The sequence below is a fragment of the Verticillium nonalfalfae genome, assembly GCF_003724135.2.
Source record: "Verticillium nonalfalfae strain VnAa140/NRRL 66861 chromosome Unknown scaffold_64, whole genome shotgun sequence".
Classification (NCBI taxonomy): domain Eukaryota; kingdom Fungi; phylum Ascomycota; class Sordariomycetes; order Glomerellales; family Plectosphaerellaceae; genus Verticillium; species Verticillium nonalfalfae.
The window spans coordinates 112,458-137,449 of record NW_021167289.1 but is presented as its reverse complement, the minus strand read 5'-3'; the positions used below and the strand labels follow the sequence as shown (position 1 = coordinate 137,449).

At 56.6% G+C, this 24,992-nt stretch overlaps 9 protein-coding genes across 9 annotated transcripts; 3 read left to right on the top strand and 6 right to left on the bottom strand.

The window, feature by feature from the left end:
- Positions 1-595: 595 nt before the first annotated feature.
- Positions 596-1,414, top strand: D7B24_007764 (uncharacterized protein; the record flags this gene model as incomplete). The annotated part of the gene is made up of 1 exon (XM_028641869.1): positions 596-1,414. One exon carries the CDS (start codon positions 596-598, stop codon positions 1,412-1,414), a length of 819 nt encoding a protein of 272 aa, XP_028494254.1.
- Positions 1,415-2,620: 1,206 nt separating this feature from the next.
- On the bottom strand, positions 2,621-3,853 carry TIF34 (translation initiation factor eIF3 subunit; the record flags this gene model as incomplete). The annotated part of the gene is made up of 4 exons (XM_028641868.1): positions 2,621-2,749; positions 2,822-3,046; positions 3,108-3,705; positions 3,804-3,853. The coding sequence occupies 4 exons, from the start codon at positions 3,851-3,853 to the stop codon at positions 2,621-2,623; spliced, it is 1,002 nt and encodes a 333-aa protein (XP_028494253.1).
- Positions 3,854-4,950: 1,097 nt separating this feature from the next.
- On the top strand, positions 4,951-5,349 carry ADE3_3 (tetrahydrofolate synthase; the record flags this gene model as incomplete). The annotated part of the gene is made up of 1 exon (XM_028641867.1): positions 4,951-5,349. One exon carries the CDS (start codon positions 4,951-4,953, stop codon positions 5,347-5,349), a length of 399 nt encoding a protein of 132 aa, XP_028494252.1.
- A 152-nt stretch (positions 5,350-5,501) lies between these two features.
- ADE3_2 (tetrahydrofolate synthase) lies at positions 5,502-8,287 on the top strand (the record flags this gene model as incomplete). The annotated part of the gene is made up of 3 exons (XM_028641866.1): positions 5,502-5,525; positions 5,593-8,120; positions 8,179-8,287. 3 exons carry the CDS (start codon positions 5,502-5,504, stop codon positions 8,285-8,287), a joined length of 2,661 nt encoding a protein of 886 aa, XP_028494251.1.
- A 1,195-nt stretch (positions 8,288-9,482) lies between these two features.
- D7B24_007760 (uncharacterized protein) lies at positions 9,483-11,496 on the bottom strand (the record flags this gene model as incomplete). The annotated part of the gene is made up of 4 exons (XM_028641865.1): positions 9,483-10,057; positions 10,115-10,989; positions 11,045-11,209; positions 11,279-11,496. 4 exons carry the CDS (start codon positions 11,494-11,496, stop codon positions 9,483-9,485), a joined length of 1,833 nt encoding a protein of 610 aa, XP_028494250.1.
- A 2,895-nt stretch (positions 11,497-14,391) lies between these two features.
- Positions 14,392-16,164, bottom strand: D7B24_007759 (uncharacterized protein; the record flags this gene model as incomplete). Its single annotated transcript, XM_028641864.1, has 4 exons — positions 14,392-14,902; positions 14,970-15,645; positions 15,732-15,996; positions 16,075-16,164. 4 exons carry the CDS (start codon positions 16,162-16,164, stop codon positions 14,392-14,394), a joined length of 1,542 nt encoding a protein of 513 aa, XP_028494249.1.
- An 871-nt stretch (positions 16,165-17,035) lies between these two features.
- Positions 17,036-18,838, bottom strand: D7B24_007758 (uncharacterized protein; the record flags this gene model as incomplete). The annotated part of the gene is made up of 1 exon (XM_028641863.1): positions 17,036-18,838. The coding sequence occupies one exon, from the start codon at positions 18,836-18,838 to the stop codon at positions 17,036-17,038; it is 1,803 nt and encodes a 600-aa protein (XP_028494248.1).
- Positions 18,839-20,062: 1,224 nt separating this feature from the next.
- D7B24_007757 (uncharacterized protein) lies at positions 20,063-23,245 on the bottom strand (the record flags this gene model as incomplete). The annotated part of the gene is made up of 1 exon (XM_028641862.1): positions 20,063-23,245. The coding sequence occupies one exon, from the start codon at positions 23,243-23,245 to the stop codon at positions 20,063-20,065; it is 3,183 nt and encodes a 1,060-aa protein (XP_028494247.1).
- A 457-nt stretch (positions 23,246-23,702) lies between these two features.
- Positions 23,703-24,473, bottom strand: D7B24_007756 (uncharacterized protein; the record flags this gene model as incomplete). The annotated part of the gene is made up of 1 exon (XM_028641861.1): positions 23,703-24,473. One exon carries the CDS (start codon positions 24,471-24,473, stop codon positions 23,703-23,705), a length of 771 nt encoding a protein of 256 aa, XP_028494246.1.
- Between the last annotated feature and the right edge of the window lie 519 nt (positions 24,474-24,992).

The following is a 24,992-nucleotide window of genomic DNA, read 5'->3' as shown; positions in this document are numbered from 1 at the left end:
CGGCCTCTGAGGGCTTGCCAGGCAGCGTGGTCCGGGGCTCGGAGGTCGGATTAACTCTCCAAGCGACAGCCTGATGGCGTCAGTCACGCGGGCGGGACCGTCTAGCGGCTACCGCCGTGGCGGCGGCCATGCACCACTGGTCCCTCCTCTTTCATGTGCCCTGAGCGCCCGTAGGTAATGCAGTCAACGCCGAGTCATCAACATCAATCAAACACGACCTCGACTACACTTTCCGACCACGCCACACACGAGATCGCTTGGTTCGACGTCGGTCAAATTTGAACGCTTCTTTTAATATTGTCCCCCCTCCTGCGTTCATACTATTCACTGTTGCCCGCTATCCTCCTCAGGCTGTGCATCTGCGCCCTCACATAGCAACCTTGCCTACCCACTTTAGGCACAACAGCGATAGGCTGTACCCCACTGCACCCACTTGCTGAAATCAAGCCCTTCGGGTGTTCCAGACCTGTCAACCCACGGCATTTTGCGAAAGAGCAACGACGTAGGTCGACAGAAAAGCTTTGGTCTCTCTCTTTGCGAGACATCACCGACGGACCGCCTCAAGCCTTGGAGTGGCTCATCGAGACCACGCAACATGGACTCCATGCGGAGTTTAAATACATCCCTGCCCGGGTCATCGGGCCAGAAGCAGACAACACAAAATGACTCTCCCGAGCAACTCCTCGATGCTTTCAAGGCTGCCGCCCTCTCTGTCACAAAGCTTTACAAGACCTCTGCAGCTAGCCAGGCCAAAGCACGTCTCGACGGATACCAGGATTGCTTGGACGACCTTCTCGCCTTCCTCGACAAAGGAAATCTGGGTGTGGGCGACGGGGAGGGTTGGAGGGTTCGCAAATGGGCCACCGAAAGACTCGACGGTCGGGACTCTCCATCGCAGACAGCCGAAAGCGAGGACGAAGATCAAAAGCCAGAGAGAACCTCTTCGCCGGAACTGACACGAACGGTCAGCGGAAACCCTCAATCAACAATGCGCGAGGACAGTCAAACTCAAACAGAGTCGACACCACCCACCGCTTCCCCGGCTCTAGTCGACAACGCGCAAGTCACTGTTCCAAGCCAGGATAGCTTCACTTTCCAGTCATCACACCCTTACCCGCAAGATGCGTATCTCAACATCGCAAACCTCGACCTGTCCGATTCTCGCGGTCACGACTCGCTTCCGTCGCATGTTACTTCCGTTACCTCCACCACCACCAACGCTCCCACCAATCGTGCCTCTCGATTACGACACAACGGTGTTGGAGCGAGACTAGGGGCCAGGCAAGCCAACCAACTTGGGCGCGGGGCTGGATCAAAGAGAAAGATCAATCTTGGCGAGATATTCGACCTGGGCAGCCTCGGCCACGACAAGAACATGTTCGGCGGCGGAAGCAAGCGAAGTCGGCACTCCTGATGAGTGCAAGATCTAAAGTACAGTTTATGAGCTCACGCAAAGTACGCGTGCACGAGCACGCGGAACTCTTGTCACAGCGATCGGGGGTTCCGGAAGGGTAGCGTACGCAATTCAAGAGGCGTCAAAGCATAGCATGGGGATCAACACGGTAAGCATGAAAGGCGGCAGGCGTTGGGACGATCCATGATGTGCATTTGTGGTGTTGGGATTTTTGATCTTCCGGTAGCGATAGGTGTGCTGTTGGCGTCGCAGCTTGGGGAGGCCTTCTGGCAAAAGTTTGTCATGAACGACGCCAGGAGTGTCTTTCTTTTCTTTGTATCCCTTACCAATGATGAGCTCCAAATGCTCCAGCGTCGTGTCTCACTCGCCACTTTGTCCCTTGTGCAGCATCGATGGTGATGCATCGTGAATTGCTGTGTGAACTGAAGCCAGCCCGCCGGACCCTTGTGTTGACTGGCACGTGAATACGATACTTGCCTGCTAACATGAAGGGTCCGCATAACTGCGGGAGCTTTAGGCAACTGTCCTTCAGGCATCGACCGCTATTCCCTTGCGACCAACATGTACTCATACCGTAGCGGTGCGCATGTGACCGAAGAACGAACATGGGAGCGCAACTTTCAGTCCAGATGGGAGTAATGAGGAACGGCAAATATTGAGCCGACAACTCGAAAAAGGCTTGATTTGCGATTTAGGTCGCTTCAGAATGCACAGTCAACAACAGCCCCTGCACTTATGGAGAGAGACCACTTTGGGTTGTATTTAGCTGCTGGGCAGTGGCTTTCTTGGGACTTGTGAGTCATCTCCATCCCAACAATGGTCTTGTTGCGTCAAGGCCAGCTCACCTGATCCTCAGGCTTGCTGGCGTGAACCAAGTCGGCACCGGCATCCCATACTCTCAGGTTGCCTGGGGCCGGAGCCAACCCGCTCGCAATACGCTGCTCATCTGAAGGCAGGGTCAAAGCAAGCTGGTGCAAGTGGAGGAACGTATATTCCACGGTCGCTTCCAGATGCCGTCAATACATCACCTGCTGGACAACCCTCTCCCGAGTTGAACATCTCTCATTCGGCCGGCTTTTTGTGGTGAATGCCCTAAATTACAAACCCATTGAATCTAACCGGCCATCCCACATCTCGAGATTCCCAGAACGCCGAACTATGCCAAGTCCCGAAGAGGGAATGGAAGACAGACAAACTTCACCCTTTTCAAAGTCTCTGCCTCTCCACCTCGTACATGAAGTCAAAGTAGCCCTTGTCGAACTGGTGGACGCGGACATAGCCGTCCTCACCACCACTTGCGTAGCCCTTACCCGTAGGGTCCGCCGCAACTGTGTTCTGATTGGAAAGTCAGCACATGCCCATGCCAGCGGTGTCAAGGTGAGACAGGTGCGGGGATTGGGGACTTACCAGGGGGCCGAAGTGGCCACGGACACGGCCAACCTCTTCCTCAAAGACCTTGTGGTAGAAGCGAGCCTCAAACTTTCCTTGCCTTGCGGAGGTGGTGGTGACATCCATGGCGGCCTGACCACCACCGAGGATGACGAAGTCCTTCCTGGGGGTGATGGCGGCACTGTTGAGGGGGGTATCGGCGGGGTAAGTCTTCAGAACCTCGAGGTCCTTAGTCGTGATGAGCTGGCGAAAGAGTTAGTTGGGCCGTACATGTAGATCAGATGCGGAAGCATCATGTGCGAACCTTAGCAGTCTTGTCCTTGCTGGCAGTGATGAAGTAGGTACGGTCAGGCGACCATTGCAGGTCCGTCACGGGTGTGTTGAGCTCGTGAACGGGGGCGTTGTAGAGGAGATCGCCCGTCTTGGCATCGAACTGCGATACGGAGCCATCCTCATGGCCAGCAATGATGTACTTGGTCAGGAAGCTCCAGCCTGCGACGGTAGCCTTGCTCTCGTCGCAGACGATGGTCAGGACCTTCTCGTCGCTCTGCTCGGCCTCCACATCAGGGTTGATGTCGACGACGACAATGTTGCTGAGGTAGCCCATGCGCTTCTCGGTGACACCAAGCAGCTTGGTACCGTCTTCGTTGAACTCGACGCGCTTGACAGCAGTGGGGAACTCCCAGGTCTTGAGGCACTTGCCAGACTTGACGTCCCAAAGGCGCATGGTGTTGTCGGCAGAACCGGAGGCGATCATGGTGCTGGTAGGGTCGACATCGACGGTCCAGATGGCGCCGACGTGGCCGTGGTAGGTGCCGAGACGCTCACCATTGTGTGCGTACCAAGCACAGATCTGCTGATCCTTGGCGACAGAGAAGATGAGGTCGCCGTCGAGATTGTACCTAATCGGGCGAGTTAGCCGACTGCCCCTCCTTATGACCACTGCCATGCTCGCGCTCGGATTGGTGATATGACATGGTGTCTTTGGGGTGTCGCGTACTTGATCTGCGTGAGGGCACGCTCGTGGCCGGCGAGAAGAATGGGCCTCATATTGACGGAATTGAGCTGGGATTCGATGGCTTGTGTGTCTCGTTTGCAATATCGGGTTCAAGGGTGGCCAAGTCGCGGGAAGGGGATCGCTATTTGAAGTCGCTCGTTGCTGGTCGCTGCTGAATTTTTGGCCTCCGCACAGCAGCGTCTTTCACGTCTGGTTGTGGGTTTGGGTTTCTAGTGGGGCCAAAGGAATCCCCTCCCCGCGATTGTCGATTCTGCCGTGCCTCATGCTGACCGCCTGGCTACATTGGGTGATGACTCGACGGCTGAGTCAGCGGCTATTCGCCTGTCTATCTTCTCGTGGTTGCTGGCATCCGTCCTGACGCGGCAAACCAAGCGTGATGCGAGACCAAGAGCTTTCGACTGACAGCTGTGACCATATCTACCCTCGCCGCTCTTCAGCACTGACTCGAAATCTTTCAATACGAGTGTCGTTTTATCACACCAGAAGACGGCCGCGATACCGCCACGACCGGCCGACGCCCATAGCCTTGTCCGGCCAACTAGGACCCAGACTAGCTGGCATCGCGCACCGTCTATCAATAACGTCTCAAAGATGATGACGCCTTAGAAAGCGTGTTCCGATTATTTTTCTACTTTGTTGTCTTACACCCTGTATTCATATTGTATACTTGCCTGTCCATCAGATTAAGGGTCCCTGTTCTTCGTGCTGGGTAGAGTGGTCTCACATGCTTGACGACAAGTTGCTAGCTACCACCAGCCAATCATTCTTCTCACTTTTTGTTTCTTCACATACCTGACTTGATAGGATCTGGTCTTCGTCCTCGAGGCTTCTCGGGGCTGGAGTGACTCGTAGTGTTATCCCAAAAGTCAGTCATTGACCGGGAGTCGCACGACAAGTCACCTGGGGCCCTCGATTCAAGGCGGGTTGAGTCACTCTAAAGTGTGTTGTCGAGACGCCTCTGACGCACAAAGTGAGGCCAATGCCATTTGTGACAGACGTAGCGCCCAGGATGCGTCGTGCTCTACCTGTCGGTCACCGTCGAGAGTGGTTGGTGACACACACCATTGCAAAGCCCGCAGCAGCAGGCAGGTCACTGGCAAGATTGGGGGGTCCATCCGGTCGTCCATCCATGCACGATTCGTCAACGAATCCCGAGCTTGGCCGACTTCTCACCGATCACAGGCGCGGCTCCGCCTTTGCCTTAGGACCCTCAGCGCTCTCCACCCCAGATTCCCGCTCGTCGTCACTCTTGCCCATTGCCAAAACCACAACCTCCCTTTCGCCCGGTGTCTCGCCTCTGCGATTACGACTTGTCTCGAGCGTTTCTTCCCTGTTCAACCACCGTTATCCCTGGCGCCCGCGGCCTTTTACCACAGCTGCATGCACCATGGCTGCCAACAAGATCGATGGCACAGCCATTGCGAAGAAGATCCGCGGGGATCTGGCCGCCGAGGTCCTCGAGCGACAGAAAGCCAACCCCAGATTCCAGCCCTCGCTGAAGATTATCCAAGGCAAGTACTCGGCGTGAATACTTTGTTCAACGTCTTTGCATATGATTTGGCGAGGCTAATTGTGTGTTTGCTGTGCAGTTGGTGACCGGTCTGACTCTTGTTCGTCTACCCCTCCCCCGCGCTGGAAATCCCCATTGAAACTTATCACCCCGCAGCCACCTATGTTCGCATGAAACTGAAAGCTGCCGAAGAGGTACACCACCCTTTTGCCGCCTCCATCGTCGCTAAGCTGAGTTGCTGACAATGTCATACTTTGCTAGGCCAACATTCAATGCGAATTACTACACTTCCCCTCTACCATCTCCGAGCCCGAGCTCCTCGATCAGATCTACCGCCTGAACAACAACCCTGAGGTCCATGGCATCCTGGTTCAGCTGCCTGTCCCTGAGCACATTGACGAGTACGCTGTGACTTCGGCCGTCGCTGACGAAAAGGATGTTGACGGCTTTGGCACCACCAACATCGGCGAGTTGGCCAAGAAGGGCGGTCGGCCCCTCTTCGTGCCTTGCACCCCCAAGGGTGTCATGGTCCTGCTCCAGCAGACTGGCGTCGACTTGAAAGGCAAGAATGCCGTGGTCATTGGCCGGAGTGATATTGTCGGAAGCCCCGTCAGCTACCTCCTGCGCCACGCTGACGCGACTGTCACTGTCTGTCACTCTCGGACCGCGAACCTGGAGGAACACGTCAAGGCAGCAGACATTGTTGTTGCCGCCATTGGACAACCTGGTTTTGTCAAGGGCGAATGGCTGAAGAAGGGCGCCGTTGTCATCGATGTCGGCACCAATTACATTCCCGACGACACGAAGAAGTCTGGCCAGAGGCTAGTTGGCGATGTCGACTTCGAGTCTGCTTCGCAGGTTGCGTCGCATATCACTCCTGTGCCAGGTGGCGTCGGGCCCATGACCGTTGCCATGCTCTTAAGAAACGTCGTGGACTCGGCCTCACAATCCCTCGAGAGACAGAGGCAGCGAAAGATTGTACCCCTGCCGCTCCATCTGAAGGAGCCGGTGCCATCGGACATTGACGTCTCCAGGGCCCAGACCCCCAAACAGATCACCCGCCTCGCAAAGGAAGTCGGCATTGCCTCGCACGAGCTGGAGCCTTATGGTGCCTACAAGGCCAAGGTGGACCTCGATCTGCTCAAGAGGCTGGAACACCGTCGCAACGGCAAGTATGTCGTTGTGACTGGTATCACCCCAACCCCTCTTGGCGAGGGCAAATCGACCACCACAATGGGTCTCGCCCAGGCTCTGGGCGCGCACCTTGGCCGTGTCACTTTCGGAAACGTCCGTCAGCCCAGCCAGGGCCCAACGTTCGGGATCAAGGGCGGTGCTGCTGGTGGAGGCTACAGTCAGGTCATTCCGATGGATGAATTCAATCTGCACCTGACAGGTGATATCCATGCCATTACAGCAGCGAACAACCTTCTCGCCGCCGCGATCGAGACTCGTATCTTCCATGAGAACACGCAGAAGGATGGACCTCTGTACCGCCGCCTTGTCCCCGCAAAGAACGGCAAGCGTGTCTTTGCGCCTGTCATGTTCCGTCGCCTGACGAAGCTTGGTATCGACAAGACCAACCCTGACGATCTTACCGAGGAAGAAGTCAGTCGCTTTGCGCGTCTGGATATCGACCCTGAGACTATCACTTGGCGCCGTGTTCTAGATGTGAATGATCGCCACCTTCGTGGAATCACTGTTGGCACAGCCGCGACGGAGAAGGGTCAGACGCGTGAAACCGGCTTCGATATCTCTGTCGCCAGTGAGTGCATGGCCATCCTTGCCCTCAGCACGAGCCTGAGCGATCTTCGGGAAAGACTTGGCCGCATGGTCGTCGCCAGCTCCAGGAGCGGTGACCCCGTGACTTGCGACGACATTGGTGCTGGCGGCGCATTGACGGCTCTCATGAGGGACGCTATCAAGCCCAACCTGATGCAGACCCTGGAAGGCACCCCAGTCTTTGTTCACGCCGGGCCCTTCGCAAACATCAGCATCGGCAACAGCTCTGTGCTCGCTGACAAGATGGCGTTGAAGCTTGTGGGCACAGAAGCGGACGAGGACCCCGCCGAAAAGGCCGGCTTCGTTGTAACTGAGGCAGGTTTCGATTTCACCATGGGCGGCGAGCGCTTCTTCAACATCAAGTGCCGCGCCTCCGGACTGGTGCCCGATGTCGTCGTCGTCGTCGCCACAGTTCGCGCTCTCAAGGTGCACGGTGGCGGCCCCCCTATCTCTCCAGGTGCGCCCTTGAACGCTGTGTACAAGGAGGAGAATGTGGATATTCTGCGCGCTGGCTGTGTGAACCTCGCCAAGCACATCCAGAACGCTCGAGCGTACGGCATTCCCGTTGTCGTGGCCATCAACAAATTCTCCACTGATACGGATGCTGAGATTGCTGTCATCCGGGAAGAATCCATCAAGGCTGGCGCCGAGGATGCCATTCTTGCGAACCACTGGGCCGAGGGCGGCAAGGGTGCCGTCGAGCTGGGCAAGGGTGTTATCGCGGCGAGTGAGAAGCCCAAAGACTTCAAGCTGCTGTACGATCTTGACGGCACGGTGCAGGAACGCATCGAGGCCATCGGAAAAAAGATGTACGGTGCTGCGGCGGTCGAGTTCAGCGAGTTGGCGCAGAAGAAGGTCGACCAGTTCACCAAGCAGGGTTTCGGCAACCTTCCCATTTGCGTGGCCAAAACCCAGTATTCGCTTTCTCACGATCCCGAGCTCAAGGGTGCCCCGACGGGCTTCACAGTGCCCATCCGCGACGTGCGAATGGCCGCCGGCGCCGGCTACCTGTAAGTTATGCTCGAATTTCAACGTGCCCCGCAGATTGTTGTACTGACGACGCTACAGGTATGCGCTTGCTGCCGACATCCAGACCATTCCAGGTCTGCCCACCGCGCCAGGCTACCTGAATGTGGACGTTGACGTGGAGACTGGTGAGATCCAGGGTTTGTTCTAAGGGATGGCTTTTGAATGCATTATGGCGAAGGAGTGGCATTTCTTCAACAAATTGGCGCTGGGGCTTATCCGTTCAACATTGATACCTTCCATCCTTTTACCACGGGAAGAGTAGAGCAGATGGAGAAACTATTAACAGCAACGCTGACAAGATGACTGACTGACTTACTTTGTTGGGCACTGCACTCTTTTGTGATGGTGGCATTCAAAAGAGAATCGTCGTGATCCAGTCTGCGCCTTGATAGTCGTGCGCGCGGTACGCCACGTGATCGACTTGACCGCGCCACTATCAGGTACCACACATCCTGAACGTTCTTTTGCCCTACATGGCCGGCGATGGCCGCAATCGACAAAGTCGTCCGGAGCAAACGCCGGTCCCCAGCAGCCACAGCAAATGCGGCACGTTGATGGGCTCATCCAGCACGACTCGTCGGCCGAGACAAAATTTGGACGTGTCCACGTTTACGCTCGTCGTCACATCCATCCGACATGCTTGTCCCGTTCCAACCGTGATGGAAGCAGTTTCTCGGAATGAACCGAGCCGAACGAATGCGGGGGAGGAGTGCGGGGGGCCTCAACTCCAGCGGCAGGCAGGGCACTGCAAATGTTAAGCGAGGCCCCCGTGTTCACTTGGACCGCCGAACCGATCATGGCAGCCCGTTGAGGATGGAGGTGGGGTGGAGGGCTAACTTCGAGGCCACATGTCGGCCTGTTCGCGGCCGGCATGTTGCTCGGCCCGATGCTCCATTTGTCTGCTTGGAGCTTGCCTCGATCGCATCTGGGCAAAGGGCGAGGGGGGGGCGGATCGCCATATATTGCAGGTACACTAAGGAGAGCACTCGGTCATAGACCAGAAGGGGCTTTCTCAGGAGAAGTCTATGCGACTGACGACCGGCATTGGAACTAGCCAGAGATTGCGAAGGGAACCATGTTCTGCCAGTGCGTGGCGGAGACGGTGTTCACGTGGACAGATTATCTCCCCTGGATCAGCCACCTGCTTGCTGTGGTCGATAACTTGCCGTGCCGCGATAGGTTCCTCTTTGCCTAACTTCCCGCGTATGAAACATGGCACCACGTTTTCACAAAACAAGCACTGAGGGAGCCATACTGAAGGACTACCAGGATGGAAGCCCAACATTGAGATCGACTATGCTATAGACCAAGCGCCAAACTGCCACACAAACAACACGGCCCTGTCACCATCCAAATTGCTCGCAGTGAAGCTCTACCGCAGGACCCTTTCTCCTGACTGACTCGGCTGTTGTATTGCGCACCTGCGTCATCAGCCCCTCCGGGCCGCAGCCCATAACCAGCACCTGTTGGCTGCTGGGCGTCTGCGCAATGGCATGGTGGATCAAAGCCGAGACGTCAGGCCGCGCGTATGTAATGGGAATTCCGTGGATGTGCAACTCGCTGGTAGACTGCTGGTGTGGTCGAGGTGCGCCGGCAGCAGATGTGTCGCAAGGGGACGTGGGCGATTCCGGCTCCAAGTCGTGCTCCGACTTTTCGGGGTCGGAGATGTGACGTGTCAAGACGCGGCCCGGCCTGTCCTCGGCAAGCCTTTTCTCGTCATCGACAGGGGTGTCAGGGGAGCTGTCCGAGGACGAAAATGTCGCTGCGCGGTTGCGGAACACGGTTGTGGCGGGTGCAAGGGCATTGTCACTGACAGCCCCTGTCCCGTGCCTTGATGATCTGGTCACGTACAATGAGATGGATGAGTTGAGACTCTGGCGTATCGTGGCAAGGTGGTCAGAGAACCATTCCAGATGCGCTTGCATAGCGTGTCAGTCCTTTCCGTATCAACAGGAGTTTGTCCAGTTTGACTCACCATTATCTTTTACCATCCAGATGAACACAACGCTCTGTTGAGAGCCAGGGTTGGCGTGCTTGATCATATTGAGTGCCATGCCGACGGTGAAGCTTGCCCCGCTCCCACCTGCTATCAAGACCACTTTGTCATAGGAAGTAGGGTCGGGGAAAGTGCCATAGGAGCCTTCAACAGAGGCCCTGAGACTGGCACCTGGGTTTTGGATGGCGTACTTGTGAAGGTCGCGGGTGAAGCCGTCATAGGAAGCCACGACAAACTCCAGAGGGTCTGCCGCCGCAATTGTGAATGGGTGCATCTCGACTGACCTGATGCGGGGAACCCACAGGAAGCAGTGCTCGCCAGAACTCGCACCAATAGGAGGCTTTCGTAGCACAATACGGGTACCTCCGTGCGGCAGCGGATGTATGGTGGCCTGGTTGTTGAAACTGTAAAGACTGACCCTGAGAATGCGGAGAAGACGGTCGAGCGCCCACATGCCGGCGCCGACGCCTGTGGCGATGAGAATATGCTTGTGCGTCTCGGGCTGGTGAAGACCAATAAAAACCATGGTGACGACAAAGAAGGAGACATGCACGAGGTAGAACAGCTCGTAATACCACCGTCGGATAGTGCAGCCAACAATGACAAGCGTCAGCATGGTGAAGCCTGCGACTATGCCATAAATCTCCTCTTGGACCCGGAGTCGCGCCATGTTTCCTCGCTGAATAAAGTAGACCGAGTAGGCGATGCCATGCACAGCTGTCATAGCCATGGCGGTATAACCTACAATCTGATGAATGACATTCAGTCTTTCGTAGGACCAGGTCGTCAGATACCCTAAAGGCGTATTCTTGAGACCGAGAAAGACGGCGAGGCAGATGTTGGCGAGTGCAAGCCTAAAACGTAAGGTCAGGTAGGGCCGTGATGGGCGGTGGGGTAGGCTTCACATACCATCCAGTCCGCGAGGCAATATTGGATAGGAGTGCCAAGGCAGGGTGGTTCATCAGGGGCTTAAATGTCAGAACAATATTGAGTCCCACATAGATCAAGGCAAGTCCAGCGTGGCCGACGGAAGGTAAGAATGGAGCTTTGGCGAGGAGCCTTCTTCGGAGGATTCTAGAACAAAAGCATTCGTCAGACATGTTGCTTCCCGTTCCGGCTCAGCAGGAAAGGAGAGATGCGTACCTTGAGGCGAAAAGAAAGGGGCTGGCGAAAATAGAAAACCGAGGCGCAAGACCCGACTTGTGAGCCAATATGCGAGTGAAGTGAAAGCCGATGAATATAGCCATGAGGGACACCAAAGCGGCGGCAAAGTAAGTGACGGCAAGTTTATTCAGAGCCAAGCGAGCCGCAAACAGTTCAGGTAGTTGAGACGGGCCACTGGCCGCTCCGTGGCCTGCCATGGCGGAGCTGTATGCGAATTTCAGCTTCTGGTTAAGATAATCGATGACAGGGAGCTATAGATAGATCTTGGGCTGCGAAAGGTCAAGGCAGAGGATGAAGAGCGTTGTCCTGGAAAGCGTAGATGACTGTGAGCTCGTGGACGGGCCAGGGGCTGTAGTAAAGAAGCAGCGAGCACTCAGCATCCGAAATGAGAGTGCATTTTGAAGGCTCAAATGTGGGAGGCTAGGTTTATAAACTTGTCTTTGTGACCTCGCATGACCGACAAGCAAGTATCGAGAAGCATCGGCCAGCCATCGTGTCCACCTAGGTACCTAGGTAGGTACAGTTGGTAGGCTGTACAGCATGCGAGAAATGGTAGGGTAGCTGCCGGCTTGGGAAGGTATCTTTGGGCAGGGAAGAGTGGCCAGCAGCAGCAGCAGCAGCAGCAGCAGGTTCCATCCGGTCTGTCGAAAATGGCCTCGGCTGCTGCGCGCGACGGGGCCAGCCACATATGAGGTTGGTTCATGTTTCCCGGAATTCCGACCGACCCAGACAAGAGGATGCGACATGGCCTTGGTCATTTATTTCTCACAGCCAGCAGGCAGGGTGCCTGTGGCTTGTTCTTTTGTGTAAGCCGATTCAAAAAGCAGATCCCGTGCACCGCAACGCACCAGTTGCAGCTCATTCAGGGTATCACGAAGTCATCCCACTTACACCAGGTCGAGTCAGCATGTTTGATATGTGCCGACGTGATTGAGTTGGTTTATCTCTTGCAATACTCGTTGCTGTCTTGCCATCGCGCCGTAGCTGATGCTCATGGCGTCTCTCTGCCTCATGGATGTCGATGTCGGCCCTCGTCTCCCGACACGATGTACGTGGTCATGAGTGTTCTTCACACAGCAACACATGCAGCAAGGCATATGTTTTCCTCAACAATTGCCGTTCTGAACCCAGGAAGGCCTGTTTCCGCTGGAAGAAAGAAGCTTTCTTGCTGACAAGAGACTCGACCGTGTCAAAATGCCAAGAAACACTATCTCGCATGGTCGAAACTCGACGGATGACTGCACCAAGGCGAGGAGCAGGCTGTGCACTGCCGATGGGCATATGAAAGGCACGTCGTCATCTGCCAGTAACCGCACGGCGTCCAATCAAGCTTGCGGTCCGCCGCGGGTCAAGCCTGGGGTTTGTGGCTCGCTGACTCGCAGTTGACGGGTCAAAATCTGGGACGGGAGCGGCAGAGCGATGTTGAGGTCGGGTTGCGTGTCCGCGTGGTGACGGGTACGGAGCAAGGAGATACGATGCGACTCCTCGAACGGGCCGAGTCTCTGCTTGCTCAGCTTGACAAAGCAGCGCGATCGGTTCACGTCGCGGCGGCCGATGGCTGGTTGCTTCGTTGGGTGCGCTGACGGGGGTTGCTGAATACTATGGGTAAATTAAAGATAACCAGCCGTGTTCAGGAAAGCCGGGGAAGCAGTACCGAACATCCATGCGGGTTCAACCTTGGCTCTTCCCCACAAAGCAGCCGCGATGGTGGCAACGAAGGGATGGCAGCGACTGGCGTTGCAATCCAAACGAAGACAAAAAAAAGCCAACTCACAACCGGCCAGGGTCATCAGTTTGACTGCTCAGGTTCATGACACCGGACTGCCCATTCGCCATCCATGCCTAGCACGACGAAGAAGGGCCGTCTAGGATCTCAGGGTGCCGTGGACGCAGATCGCGTTGCATGGGCTGGCCCCTGGTCGGCCGAGATCTGGTATTAGGGCCAGAGGATTCGCAATGATCAAGTGGCTCAACTCGTGGGCCGCATGCCGAGCGCGGGACAACTATCAATCCGCGCTGGCGCGCCGGGGAGGGTCGTAGTGTGGGAGAACGACTCTGAAACGCATAGACTGTTGGTCGTGGGAGGCGTAGGTGACGTGACGCAGAGGACCAATGGGGTTTATCGTGGGAGGAGAAGCCATGGCGACCGACATGTTGAATGTTTGAAGAACTGCTGGGGCCTGCTAGGATCGGGCTTCGAGTTCCCACGTCGAGCCGGGCCATTTGCAGAGAGGCATCTGAATCGGGCTTGAATCTGATCCATGTTGCAACGCAGGTTTCGCTTCCAGTGCGGTTCGTTCAAGTCTGTGGCTCGGCGTTAGGCGCGGCAGTGCAGCAAAGATTCGGAGCGTCGCCGTTAATTAATATGCATGCATGTGGAGATAGGTGAAGAATTGCACCGCTGGGCGGCTCGATTGACATGCTTGCATGCCCAACTCGGACATGGAAACTGGGTTGGAGACCGGCCGGAGGGAGGGCATGGGCCAGGCTTGCGTGACGACAAGGTCAACATTTCACATGGAAGAAGCTCTTCCGCCGAACAATTCTCGGCGGCCTCTCGACGTCTCAGCGGACACCTGAGGACACACAGGATCTGAGACAAGACACATACATGTCTTGGAGCTCACCTTGGGCATGACGGGATGTAGTTGTTACCCCGCATCCGTACCTGCATTTTTGTTTCTTCTTGTAGATGCTGCGCGCCTTGTGTGGCTTACATTGACGTTGCCAGTAATCGCACCGGGTTCGGAAGCAATTTCAGACGAGTGTCAGGGTGTGGCGAACCTAGACACATTCACGTCACAGATCAGCAGACCACGGGAAACGACAGCAACTACGTGAATCGGCGGAGTGTGTTTGTGTGTTTGTTTGTTTCCCCTCCCAAGTACAGAGCGGCGGTCACGTCCAGGTCATGCCTAGGTACCTACGTAAGCTTGGTAAGGTACCTTGCAGGTTACTTACCTACCTAGGTACCTAGGGAGATAGGCTGTGTACACCTTCCGTTTGGGCCAATTACCAAAGCCAAGTGCCATATCAGCTACCTGCGTGCGTCTTCGCTCTTGCTCCTCCAAAGACGCGACACAACTCTGTCGCTACGACTTCGACGGGATCTTAAAGCCCGATACGCGCAGCTTCTGGAACACACCTTGCGGATCGTACTTCGCAGACGCACGCTGCAGCTTTTCGACAGCCTCCTTGCCAAATGTCTCGATGACTTCCTGGCTGCTATGAGCATAGTTGAGATACTTCCAGTCCCACTTCAACCCCAACGACTCGGAGTACGCGTCAATGTCCTCGAGGTAGGCCGCCACCAGGGGCAACGCCAGCGCCTCGGCTTCCGCCCCGTTGATCGCCAGCGTCACGAGGAACATGATGCCGTTGCCTTCGTCGATGTAGCTCTCCAACCCCAAAATGTTGCCTCCGTTGGCGACGCCCTTGTCCACGATGGATTTGGTGATCGGCTGCAGCATGCACAGCGTGTTGAAGTTCGATACCGACGCCGGTGCTATCTTCTCGATCGCTGCATTCAGCTCGTGGAACTTTTCCGCGGCGTAGTTCATCGGTCGTGCGTCGTTCTTGAAGGATGCTGTGAACCAGGCATTTCTGGTACACATGTCAGCCAACACATCCCGTCTCTTGACCTCCAACGGCAGACCATCTCGTCACGTACCGGAACCCTGCGGGCTGCCCAGCCCCCAGTGCGTTGGTCACCGCGGAGAGCGTATCAACCTTGGTCGTGTCGTCGTAAAGACCCTCGACGTCGTAATACACCTCGAACGCCGCCGGCTTGACCTCACCCAGTGTGTTCTCCACAGCAGCATTGAGGATGGTACCTCCGAGAATCTGGGGTAGGTGTGCCCAGTACACGATCGACGAGCTGTTCTCGTCCTTGTGCACATTGTCGGTAAACTGCACCAGCGCGTCGACGAGGGCCGGGCCTGACTTGAGGTCGTAGTACAGGTTGCCGCCCCAGACCACCGGGCGCTCAGGATCCGGGAACTCGATCGGGTACATATCGAAGCGTGTGATGAGCCCCAGGTTCCCGCTGCTGCCCTTGAGCGCCTGCCAGAGGTCCGCATTGCTGGTCGCGTTGGCGTTGACGATGGAGCCGTCCGCGAGCACAACCTCAAAGTTGGCCACCGTGTCGCAACCCATGCCATGCGACGCCGAATGGAAAGAATTGCCGCCGCCGCTGATAAAACCGCCGGTGCCCACGGTGCCCGCTCGGCCGCCCGTCACTGCAACGCCGTAAGGCGCCAGCTCATCGTACACGGTCTGCCAATGACCTCCGGGCTGGACTGATGCAAGCCTGGTTTCGGGATCCCAGGTCGTGCCGTTCATCTGGCCTGATGACAACAAAATCGATCAGAAAAGGCTTCTTTCAAAAAGACCCGGTACTTGTGGTCAAGATAAACGGGCAGCTTCAACATACCAAAGTCGATCGTGATGCCGTGCTCGACGCCATTGGAGAGCGCGTGCGCGCCGTGTCCGCCACCTCGTATGCCAAAGGGACAGTCACCTGCCACGATTGTCTTGATCGCCACCGAGACGTCTTCGGCCGTCGACGGCTGTACCATGCACCACGGTTCGAGGGCCGCTGAGACAGACCAGTACGTCTGAAGACGAGCCTCGTAGGCCTCGGAGTCGGGAAAGTAGACCTTACCCTCGAGACTAGGAACGTTCTTCAAATCCAAACACTGCGAGCCACACGAGGTTAGCAATCATCCTAATCACCGCGATCGATCTCCTGGCCCGACACTAAGGACATAACTCACGCAACGGGACACGCAGCTCCTGGTGGCCATGCCCGCACTGCCCAGGGCCAGTAGGACGCCGACCGTCATGTTCGCCCGCGGACTCCGCATTGTTGCTGCTCTCGATGGAATTGACGACTGATGAGCACCGGACTATTGGGTGCACAAATGGAATCGCGACATCGGCGAACCTGGGCAGACTATATGCAAATCCAGTGCAGCGAACGAACTGCAAACCCCCCTTTTTTGGGATGCAGTTCGCACGCGTTTTTCATCTGCAGTCTGCAATCTGCAGCCTGCAGACTGTGGTCTCCTGGTGGTCGCTCGACCCTTGCCATCTGCTAATGTCGGCGGAAAACCCGCTTCGAGGCTGTGAGCTGTAGAGGATTATTAGCACCCTTGCATGATACAGGCAATCAACTCGATTATCTGATGCGAGTGCACGGGGCAGTACCCTCGATTTGTATCTTGGGCGCAACAGATGAGCGGTCACAAAGCTGTGCCGCAGCCCCGATTCGCGAAAAGCCAAGACGATATTTCGCTGGGCTGGATTGTAGCCTCTCACAGTTGAGGTCTGGTCGGCAGGGGGGGCAGCAGCGGTCCTTGTTCTCTGAGCTCCTATTCACTACCCTAATGCGAGGTGAGGTAGAATACCTGGGGTGAGGTGCATCAACGCAGGTGGGATGATTTGACGCCGAAACCGCTGAAAACAGCCCATCCGCCATCAATCATCTCATTGCGTATATACATATCACTGAAGGGGAATTGCATGCGCACGAGAGGTGAACGACACGAACTTGCGCTCGCCTGATGTCCGTAGGTTCGGTCGACCCGCGTTCCTCGTATCCTGTACCTAGCAGTGCGATGGTGAAAACGCTGTGACCTCGGCACTCAGTCTTTTATTTTTGTCTTTTTACTCTTATGTTCTTCTTTCCGCAGATGATTCAGCTGCAAGCATTCACTTTTCCCCCGTTTCCCAACTTCATGCTGGGATCCATATAAGCTCAATGATCCCATCAAGGGTTTTCATGGGCTTTCCCTCCTTCGTCGTCCATCGCTCGTCGTCCTTCTTCCGGACATAGACCTGTGAGACTGACCCGTCTTCAAGGTACTGCGAATCGTAGATGTCCCAGGCCATCTTTTTACCCGTCTTGCTGAGTGGCAGTCGCTGGGGGCCGAAGGTGTAGTCAAAGGCCCACCCGTTGTTCTTTCTGTCTAATTTGATGTCTGAGCGGAAGGTGCCCTCTATCTGGTTGAGGTCGAAGTCGATGCCTTGAGGATACTGCGCGACACTGTATCCGTTGGAGATGATAAAGTTATCGGCGGTGACGAAGCGTTGGTAAGAGCAGTCCTCGCCGCAAGTGCGGGCAATCTTGGTCGTGTTGAGCGGGAACGAGGCGTGCCACCACTTCTTGTGACCCTTGAAATGATGGATACTGAAGGGTTTGAGACCGCTCTCATAAAAGCCTGCCGCGTCTCCCGAGAGATCGAGCTGCCAGAGGTCATCGAGTAGGGTTAAGCGCACGTCGGTATTCTCATAGATGCACTTGCGGAGGAGGATATCTCCCTGAGGACCCCAGCCCGAGTTGGACTCCTTCAGTTTGGCCCGCGTAATGCACGTATCATGGACGCTTGATATGATCTTGGCCAGGGGCCGGCTGAGGAAGACGCCGCCGCCGCCAAAGGCCTGGGAACCGTGGCGCTTGACGGCGCCGGCATCCTCGGACAAAGTTCCGACGTAGAGCGGTTTTGTGTGGTCGTACTGCTTGAATCTCGCGACGAGGCTGTTCATGGCTGAGAAGAAGGTATCGGCGTCGCACAAGACGAACCACTGCTTCGCGGAGGATATCTTGTGGGAATACAGCAGAGGGACCAGGCCGAGATAGCGCGCAGCCATCTCGTTCTCTATGCGACTGTCGCAAGCGCTCACTTCGGCGTCGATGCCAACATCGGCGAGGCGCTGGGTCACGTCTCTGAGCTCCACGTCGGAGGCGTCAGTGAGCCGAACGAGGAGCTTGCCGCCGTTCGTCATGCCGTTGCCATCTGTCAGCCAGTAGGCCCACTCCTCGATCGTTTTGGGGTGCTTGAGGCGCTTGAAAGTCGTAGTAAGGGCGAAGATGTAGTCGGAGAGGTCGACATTGGCGGGGAAGAGTGACTGGGGAACCTCAAGGTCGAGAGGCTTGCGACATTCAGCCTCGTGGACGTTGCTCTCGGACAGTCGTAGCGTGCGGAAGCTCTGGCCTACTTCGCTACTGTCGGGCAGCAGGCTCTGTTGCAGCACGGTATAGGACCGCCGTTCGATGGGTTTGCGCGTGAATCGAATGTAGTGCTTGAGGTACTCGATCTGGTCCCCGAGATCGTGGGCGGCCCCGATTTCGCGGAGCCTGCCCATGTCGGTGTTGCAGTTCATGACGTGGGTCGTAGTAGGGTGGGCGTCGTGGGTGCTTTCGTTGACGGGCTTGGACAGGTCGTCAGCAGCATGTGACGGCCTGACCGGCTTGACAGAGACAAGGGCGCCATTACGCAAGTCGGCCGTCTCAAGGACCAAGTCTGTCGCGTAGGGTCGCCTCGAAGGTAGGTTCAAGCACAAGACCACGAAGACGAGGACGGCGGCGACGAGCTTGAGGGCCCTCGCCAGAGGATTCGGTATGCTGTAGCTGTATTGGGTCAGAGGCAGCAGCTTTGCCTTGAGATCCGTGATGAACGGTAAGGACCCCGGTTGCGAGATGGTTCGAGAATGGCCTTTCTCGAGTTGAGCCTGCTGTTGAAGAAAAGGCACCTTCATGGTGTTGTTGGTGCTTGAGGCCGCTCTCTCCAGGGGCGCTGGGTTGGAGAGCAAGAGTGGAGGGGAGGGGGGATCGCCAAGTCAGCGAGAAGAGTACCCAGTCTTGGCTCCGTCATGCGTCAAGGTGAGGGGGGGAGTAGTCCTCCACCGAGCAGGCGGCGACTGGCAGAGGGCAGTTGTCGAGCAGCACGCAAAGCCGACACTGGTGCTGCGGGAGGCGAGCCTCTCATAGGAAAATGAGTTGCAGGGCACATGTTGGGCCCTTCTGGGATGTGACCATGCTACTCTGATTTCATGAGGCCAGGAGTCCATGCGCGCGTGAGAAGTCGGACGATGAGCGTCGAGACGAAAAGGCCAGAACGGGCTACTGTGAGCCAGACGGAGTGGGCGGAGTTGCCGCGGAAGAAACGAGGCGAAGCGTGCTGCAAATGTTGCAGCAATAAAATGAATCATTTGCTCCCCGAACCAGACTCTCGGGACTCGATATTTCGTTCGACCGAGGTGTTTGGCTGTGAAGCGCCTGTTGGTGGCGGTTGGTTGTGCGTGGGAATGAGACCCTTGTCTGTGCCAAGCCGTTAGACAGGTTAGACACGAGAATCGTCAATGCTCCCTTGTCTTCGTCCCATGTCATCATGTCAGTGCAGCTAGCGAGGGGACTACTGTATAACCTTATCTCTAGGTACCCATTGGGCTAACTAAGGTACCTACGGAGGAAGGTACAGACAATTGCTCAGCCAATAGCAGTGACAATTGTGAGTAGCCATTGCAAATTTAAATGGGTTAACTCGAAGAGCAGCCTGTGCATTGGTGAGTGCAGTTGCCTTAAGGTAAGGTACCTTAGGTATCTTGGTGGTGATTTGCCCCCCTGGCAGGCTGCCCAGCAGGCAGCAGTTGTAACCACAACGCTCGGGCCGACTGTTCAGCACAGCAATGGTGGCCTCGATTAGAGAAGGCACAGCAAAGTTGACGCCGAGGGAAGGAATTAAGGGAGACGAGGAGAGAGGGGCGTCATGATGAGTGGGCAGGTGCTCGCCTTCCGTGTGCCTGTACTACACAAGTGGTGCCTGCCTCACTGGACTCAGAAGGTACAATGCGTGGTTCCTACCCAGCCGTCTACGACCTCATCTCAACCGACGACGCAGTCCACAAGCCGATTCTCGAGCATTCGTTCTCCTAAGCAGTAATTCTCCTTCCTATTCACCGCCCTCGGCCCCGGCATTCCCATCATCCCCCCAAAAAGGACAAGGCATCCAACTCGTGCTCAGCGCGTGTCCCAAAATCCCGCCATACTTGCACGTATCGTATCTCTTCTCCTGACGAGACATCACTCTCGTCAACATCATCACCACCTTCGCCATGGCAAATATCCCTAGCACGTTCCAGCTCCTGCTTCGAAGCGTCCTGTACGACTGTCCAGCCAGCATCGCCGCTCCTCCGCATGTCGCCAGAAGTCCGAGCTAGGCAGAAAGCGCGCACAAACGCTAGCGACCCCTGAATCTCAGACTCCCGATAGAACTCGTGCCACGGGCCAGCTCCCTCGAGCCACTTGTCCAGCCTGTCGAGCCTCGCCAGTGCCCCACACCAGTCTGCGTGTCGCAGCGCACTAACGGCCTGCGCCCGCTGCCGCTGAAATGACAGGTACTTCCAGTACGCCTCGATCTGTGGACGGCTCATAAGGCCCGCCGCTGCCTCCTCCGCCGATGGCCTCCCGGCAAATACCTGCCGGATACGCATCGCCGACTGCCGCTGTCCCTGACCCCACGTCGTCGCCGGTGCCTCGGCATCGTCCTCGCCGCGCCCCAGGATCGCCGCCACCTCCTGCTGAAGCTCTACAAGCTTCCCTCTGAAATCCTCGCCTGACAGTGCATCAACCGATCGCGCCAGCTGCAGTCTGGCGTACGCCTGGTTGTGTTCGCTCAGTAGCCTGCGCAGCTCACAATTGCTGTCGAGGAGCTTCGTATTGAACACCTTGTGTGCATCAAGCGACCTCTCCAGGGCGCTCCGTACCTCCTCCCCCACCTCGTCGTTGCTCATGTTAGCCGCTATTCCGCTCGCGACTAAATCATTCCAGAGACCATTCGTCCTCTCCTCAACCCCCGCGAGCACCTGAACCGCCATCGACTCTCTGACCTCAACGAGCTCCGCCTTTGCTCTCTCCATGTCGAGTGTCTTGATTCGCAACTCATTCTCGAGCTCGCGGCGTGCCGCAAACGAGGCCTTGGACGCGGCGCCCTCCTTCTCTGTCTTCAGCTTCTCCAGCTCGCTCGTGAGTCTCTCGATCTGGCCCCTGTGATTCTCCCTCGTGTATTTGTCATCGCTCACCTCCGCTGCCGTGGCCGTGGCCGTGGGCGACATGGTCTCCGTTTCGGACTGGGGTAAAATCTTCATAAAGTCGCCGCTCACCTCTTGCAGCGTCGCCATGAGGTCCTTGGCCTTGGCCTCTGCAATATCCGCCCTCAGCTCCGCCGTTCGACATTCCTCTCTCGCCTGCTCCGCCTGCCGCTCAAGCACCTTGCTTGGGGCGTGCGCCCGGTTGAGGCTCCTTTGCATGGCGTTGATACGTGTCTGTACCTCACGTGCGGTCGCTATACCCTGCCGCCTCGACTCGCGCAGTTGCGAGTGTAGCTCTTGCGCCTCGCGCTGGCACTCGTCGGCCCGCTTCCTGTCGGCGTCCTGCGCGTCAAGGAGCGCCGAGATGTCCGTTGTGTCCTTGATACTCAGCATTTGCGCCTCGAGCCGCCTCTTGTCATCACTTAGCTTCTTGACCTCGTCCTCAAGAACCTGCAGCTTCGCCTGAGTGTCTGCCTCGGCCGACCTCTCGCTGGACTTTGATTCTTCCTCGATCTCCTGGTCCAGGAGGCCTGACGCCAGGCTGCGGATGCTGTCCGGTGCGCTCTCAAAGAGCGAGGCGATGCGTGCGAGCTCGTCGGAGATGCGGGTTGCGATATCGGCCGGGGGCGGCAGGGTGGTGTTCTGCAGCACCTCACTGAGCTGTTCAAACGAGTAGATTGAGCGCTCAAGCTTGTTGGCCTCGGTCAGAAGTTTATGGCTTTGTTCGGAAAGGTTGTTTCGAACCCGCTGCGCGACGAGCCTTCGATACTTGTTGATGCTGACAACGGCTTGCTTCATCATTGAGTTTTCCATCGAGTGAACGACGAGCCACAGGTTCTTCCGCTCATCATCGCGGTCTCGAAGGTCTTTCTGGACCTGTGCGACCGTTGTTGTAGCATGATGAAGTTGTTGTTCGAGTTCAATAAAGTGTTGGAACCCCAAGTTCTGCACCCTCAAGGCATTCTTCGCCCGTTCATCTGCGTTCTGTCGCAGCCGTTCCTGGGTATCAAACAAGTCCTGTCGAGATTCTTGTCGTCCACCCGATGAAGTGAGCAGGGCGTCAACAAGTCTATCGAGAGATGCCGCGTTTGAGGGCTGGCTAACAAGATGAGCATGCAGACAATTCATGGCAGTGCGCAGGCGACCGTCCTTATCTCTCATCATCTGAGGGTTGGGGGGGATATGTTGAGTCGTGGTCTCGTCCACAGCCTCTTCCGCCCGCATACGATCTGCGAGGGCGTTGCTTGCATCGGCGTGTGCCTCCGCAAAGGCCACAGAGTGTGGTTCGTCTTGTAGTCTCGACTCTTCAAAAATCTGGCCAAGTGTGTCTTGTATCATCCTAGTCAGGAGTGCTACCTCTGCAGAAGCCATCGCATCCGCACGCGAGCGGGCAACCCGGATATCATAGTCCTTCTGATCTTGCTCGAGCCGCGCGTCGTAGTCAATCTGCATGGACAGCTTCTGCGCCCGTAGACGATCCTCTTCAGCGATGGCGTCATATGTTGCAGCGTATGTTCTCTGTATAAAGGCATTAAAGTACGCCACGGGCACCGAGTCTCGGCCGGCAGCCCACCGGCGGAGGCGCTCGATCATGCCGTCGTTGGCCGTCTCGTGCGACCAAATGGCAAACCAGTCAGCGTCGGAAACCTCTTCGCCTGTCTGCTGCTCGATTTGTTGCCTTCGCGCGAGCGCCTTCTCCTCGGGAGAGGGACCTGCCTCGAGATCTGCCCGAAGGAAGTGCACACGTTTTGTGGCTGTTCCGTGTGGATTATCTTCATCGACGTCCCATGACCCTTCGTTCGATCCGCCCTCCTCCAAAATGCCCGCCTCCTCCGCATCCTTTTCGAAGTCGTGAAAGTCTGCCTCATAGTTGGCTATGATGCGCTTCTTCTCGCCATCGTTCATGGGTACGGGCTTGGCCCAAACACGCTTGCGCAGTTCTCTCTGATCTCGGCTCGGGAACGGTCTCACTTTTCCATAGTCGACTGTATCTCCTTTCTTCTCTGAGTGCTCGCTCTGCTGTTGACCATGAGGTGGAGTTTTGTCACCCTCGACAGTATTGTGGTCATCTGCCATATTGTGACAACCCTTCCTTCTTGTTAGTGAAGATGGAAGCCGTGGTTTGAAGTTGGAGTAGAGAGTCTGATAAAAGCAAGAGGTAGATAGGGTGGAAAAACAGCCTCCTAGACAGGCCATCGCATGCTGCTGTTTATCAAAAGACGACAGGACGACTAGCGAAGCACCTACTTCTGAAGCCAAGCATCGATGACCGTACCCTCAAAGAAAGAGGCCCGAGTCGAGGCTCAAGGCACAACAAAGGAGGTGGCGGCAACATTGTCGAGCCAGCCCGACTACTCTGCGAAGACAAAGATGAAAATTAGCAAAGCTCACCCAGTGTCTCTGGCGAATCAACTGTTCTATTTTTCATGACAGAAATGTGGGAGTACTCTGTGTTCTGAAATGCATACCTCGTGGAAGTCCAGCTTCCCACTGAACGGCGCTGCTCTTCGTCTATAGTTGGCTTATGCCAAGCTCACTTGGTAAACCAGATGTCGTTCTCGTCAAGTCCAATGGGCTTGACCGCCTCCTCCCACCACTTGAGGTACGCCGTCCCCTCGACTCTCCTCAGCTGTGGCTTCTCCCAGCGGTAGGCAACGATGCGTCCCTCGGCGTTCCGGATCCAGCACGACTCACCAGCGAGCGGATCATCACCCCCGGGTGTCGCGTCCGCGATCTTGACCAGCCCACCCGCTGACGCCTGGTCGAGGACGTGCTCCTCAACAGGGCTGAAGCTCACCGTCTTGGTCCCCTCGTCCGGCCTCCTCACAGTCGCAGTCGCAACCGCCGCCGCCGCCGCCGCCGCTGCTGCTGCTGCTGCTTCCTTCTCCGTCCTGTCCTGACACTCCCGCGTCAGCCCCTCAATGTCAACGGCAGCCCAAGCGCTCCCGCGCACGCTCGCGCCGCGCACGTAGCACGCGTGCGCGCGCCTCCACGCGCCGAGCCCGCGGAAACAGTGGCCACGGTACACCTGCGCGCGCGCCGCCTGCTGCCAGCGGTGAAACTCGACGGCGTCCCTGTGCGCCTCGCTGGCGTGCGCCAGGGCGTCGAGGTACGCGTCTCGGCCCCGTCGCTGGTCGGGAGGGCAGCCCCCCCCGCCGGCCGCCGTCAGGGCCCTCGCCAGCTCGAGGGCGGCGTGGGACCGCAGGAGACTGCCGTTGATGGACGAGAGGATGATTCTCTTCTCTGACCTCGACAGCTTGAACGGCAGACGCAAGACGGGGGGGTGGGCAGGCGCTTCTGCCATTTGTGTGTAGGCGCTTTTCTCTTCTCTCTTCGTCTGTTTGTTCTCCTTTCTTTCTTGTATCCTCCCTGGTATTCCCTTCTTTGTTGTAAGAATGGCTATTGGTTGCTGCAAACAGACATGGAGCAACTGTGGCTGGCATGCCCACCAATGTGGAATCGAGGGGTGTGGATGGGCGCGATTTTATGTACGAGGCATCATTGGCACAACACAAGAGTGAAGAGCAGAACAATGGCGGAGTGTGTGATCAATTTCTTTAGGAATGGATTCCCCCCCTTCTGGAGGATGAACGTGCGTCGCGATGCGAGGAATGACAGTCTACCCGTTTGGGAACAAAGGAGTCTGAGCTGACAGCCCCTGCTTGACTACCTTAAAGAGTGGCTGTTTTGCCTCACAAGTCCAGAAAGGCAAAGCCGTTCCCGAATGCTCCATCAAATTCCTGCTTCACCCGACGGCAAGAAAAAGAAAGAAAAAGTGACCATCGGTCTTGCATCTGAAGCCCGAATGGTTCAACAAAGATGA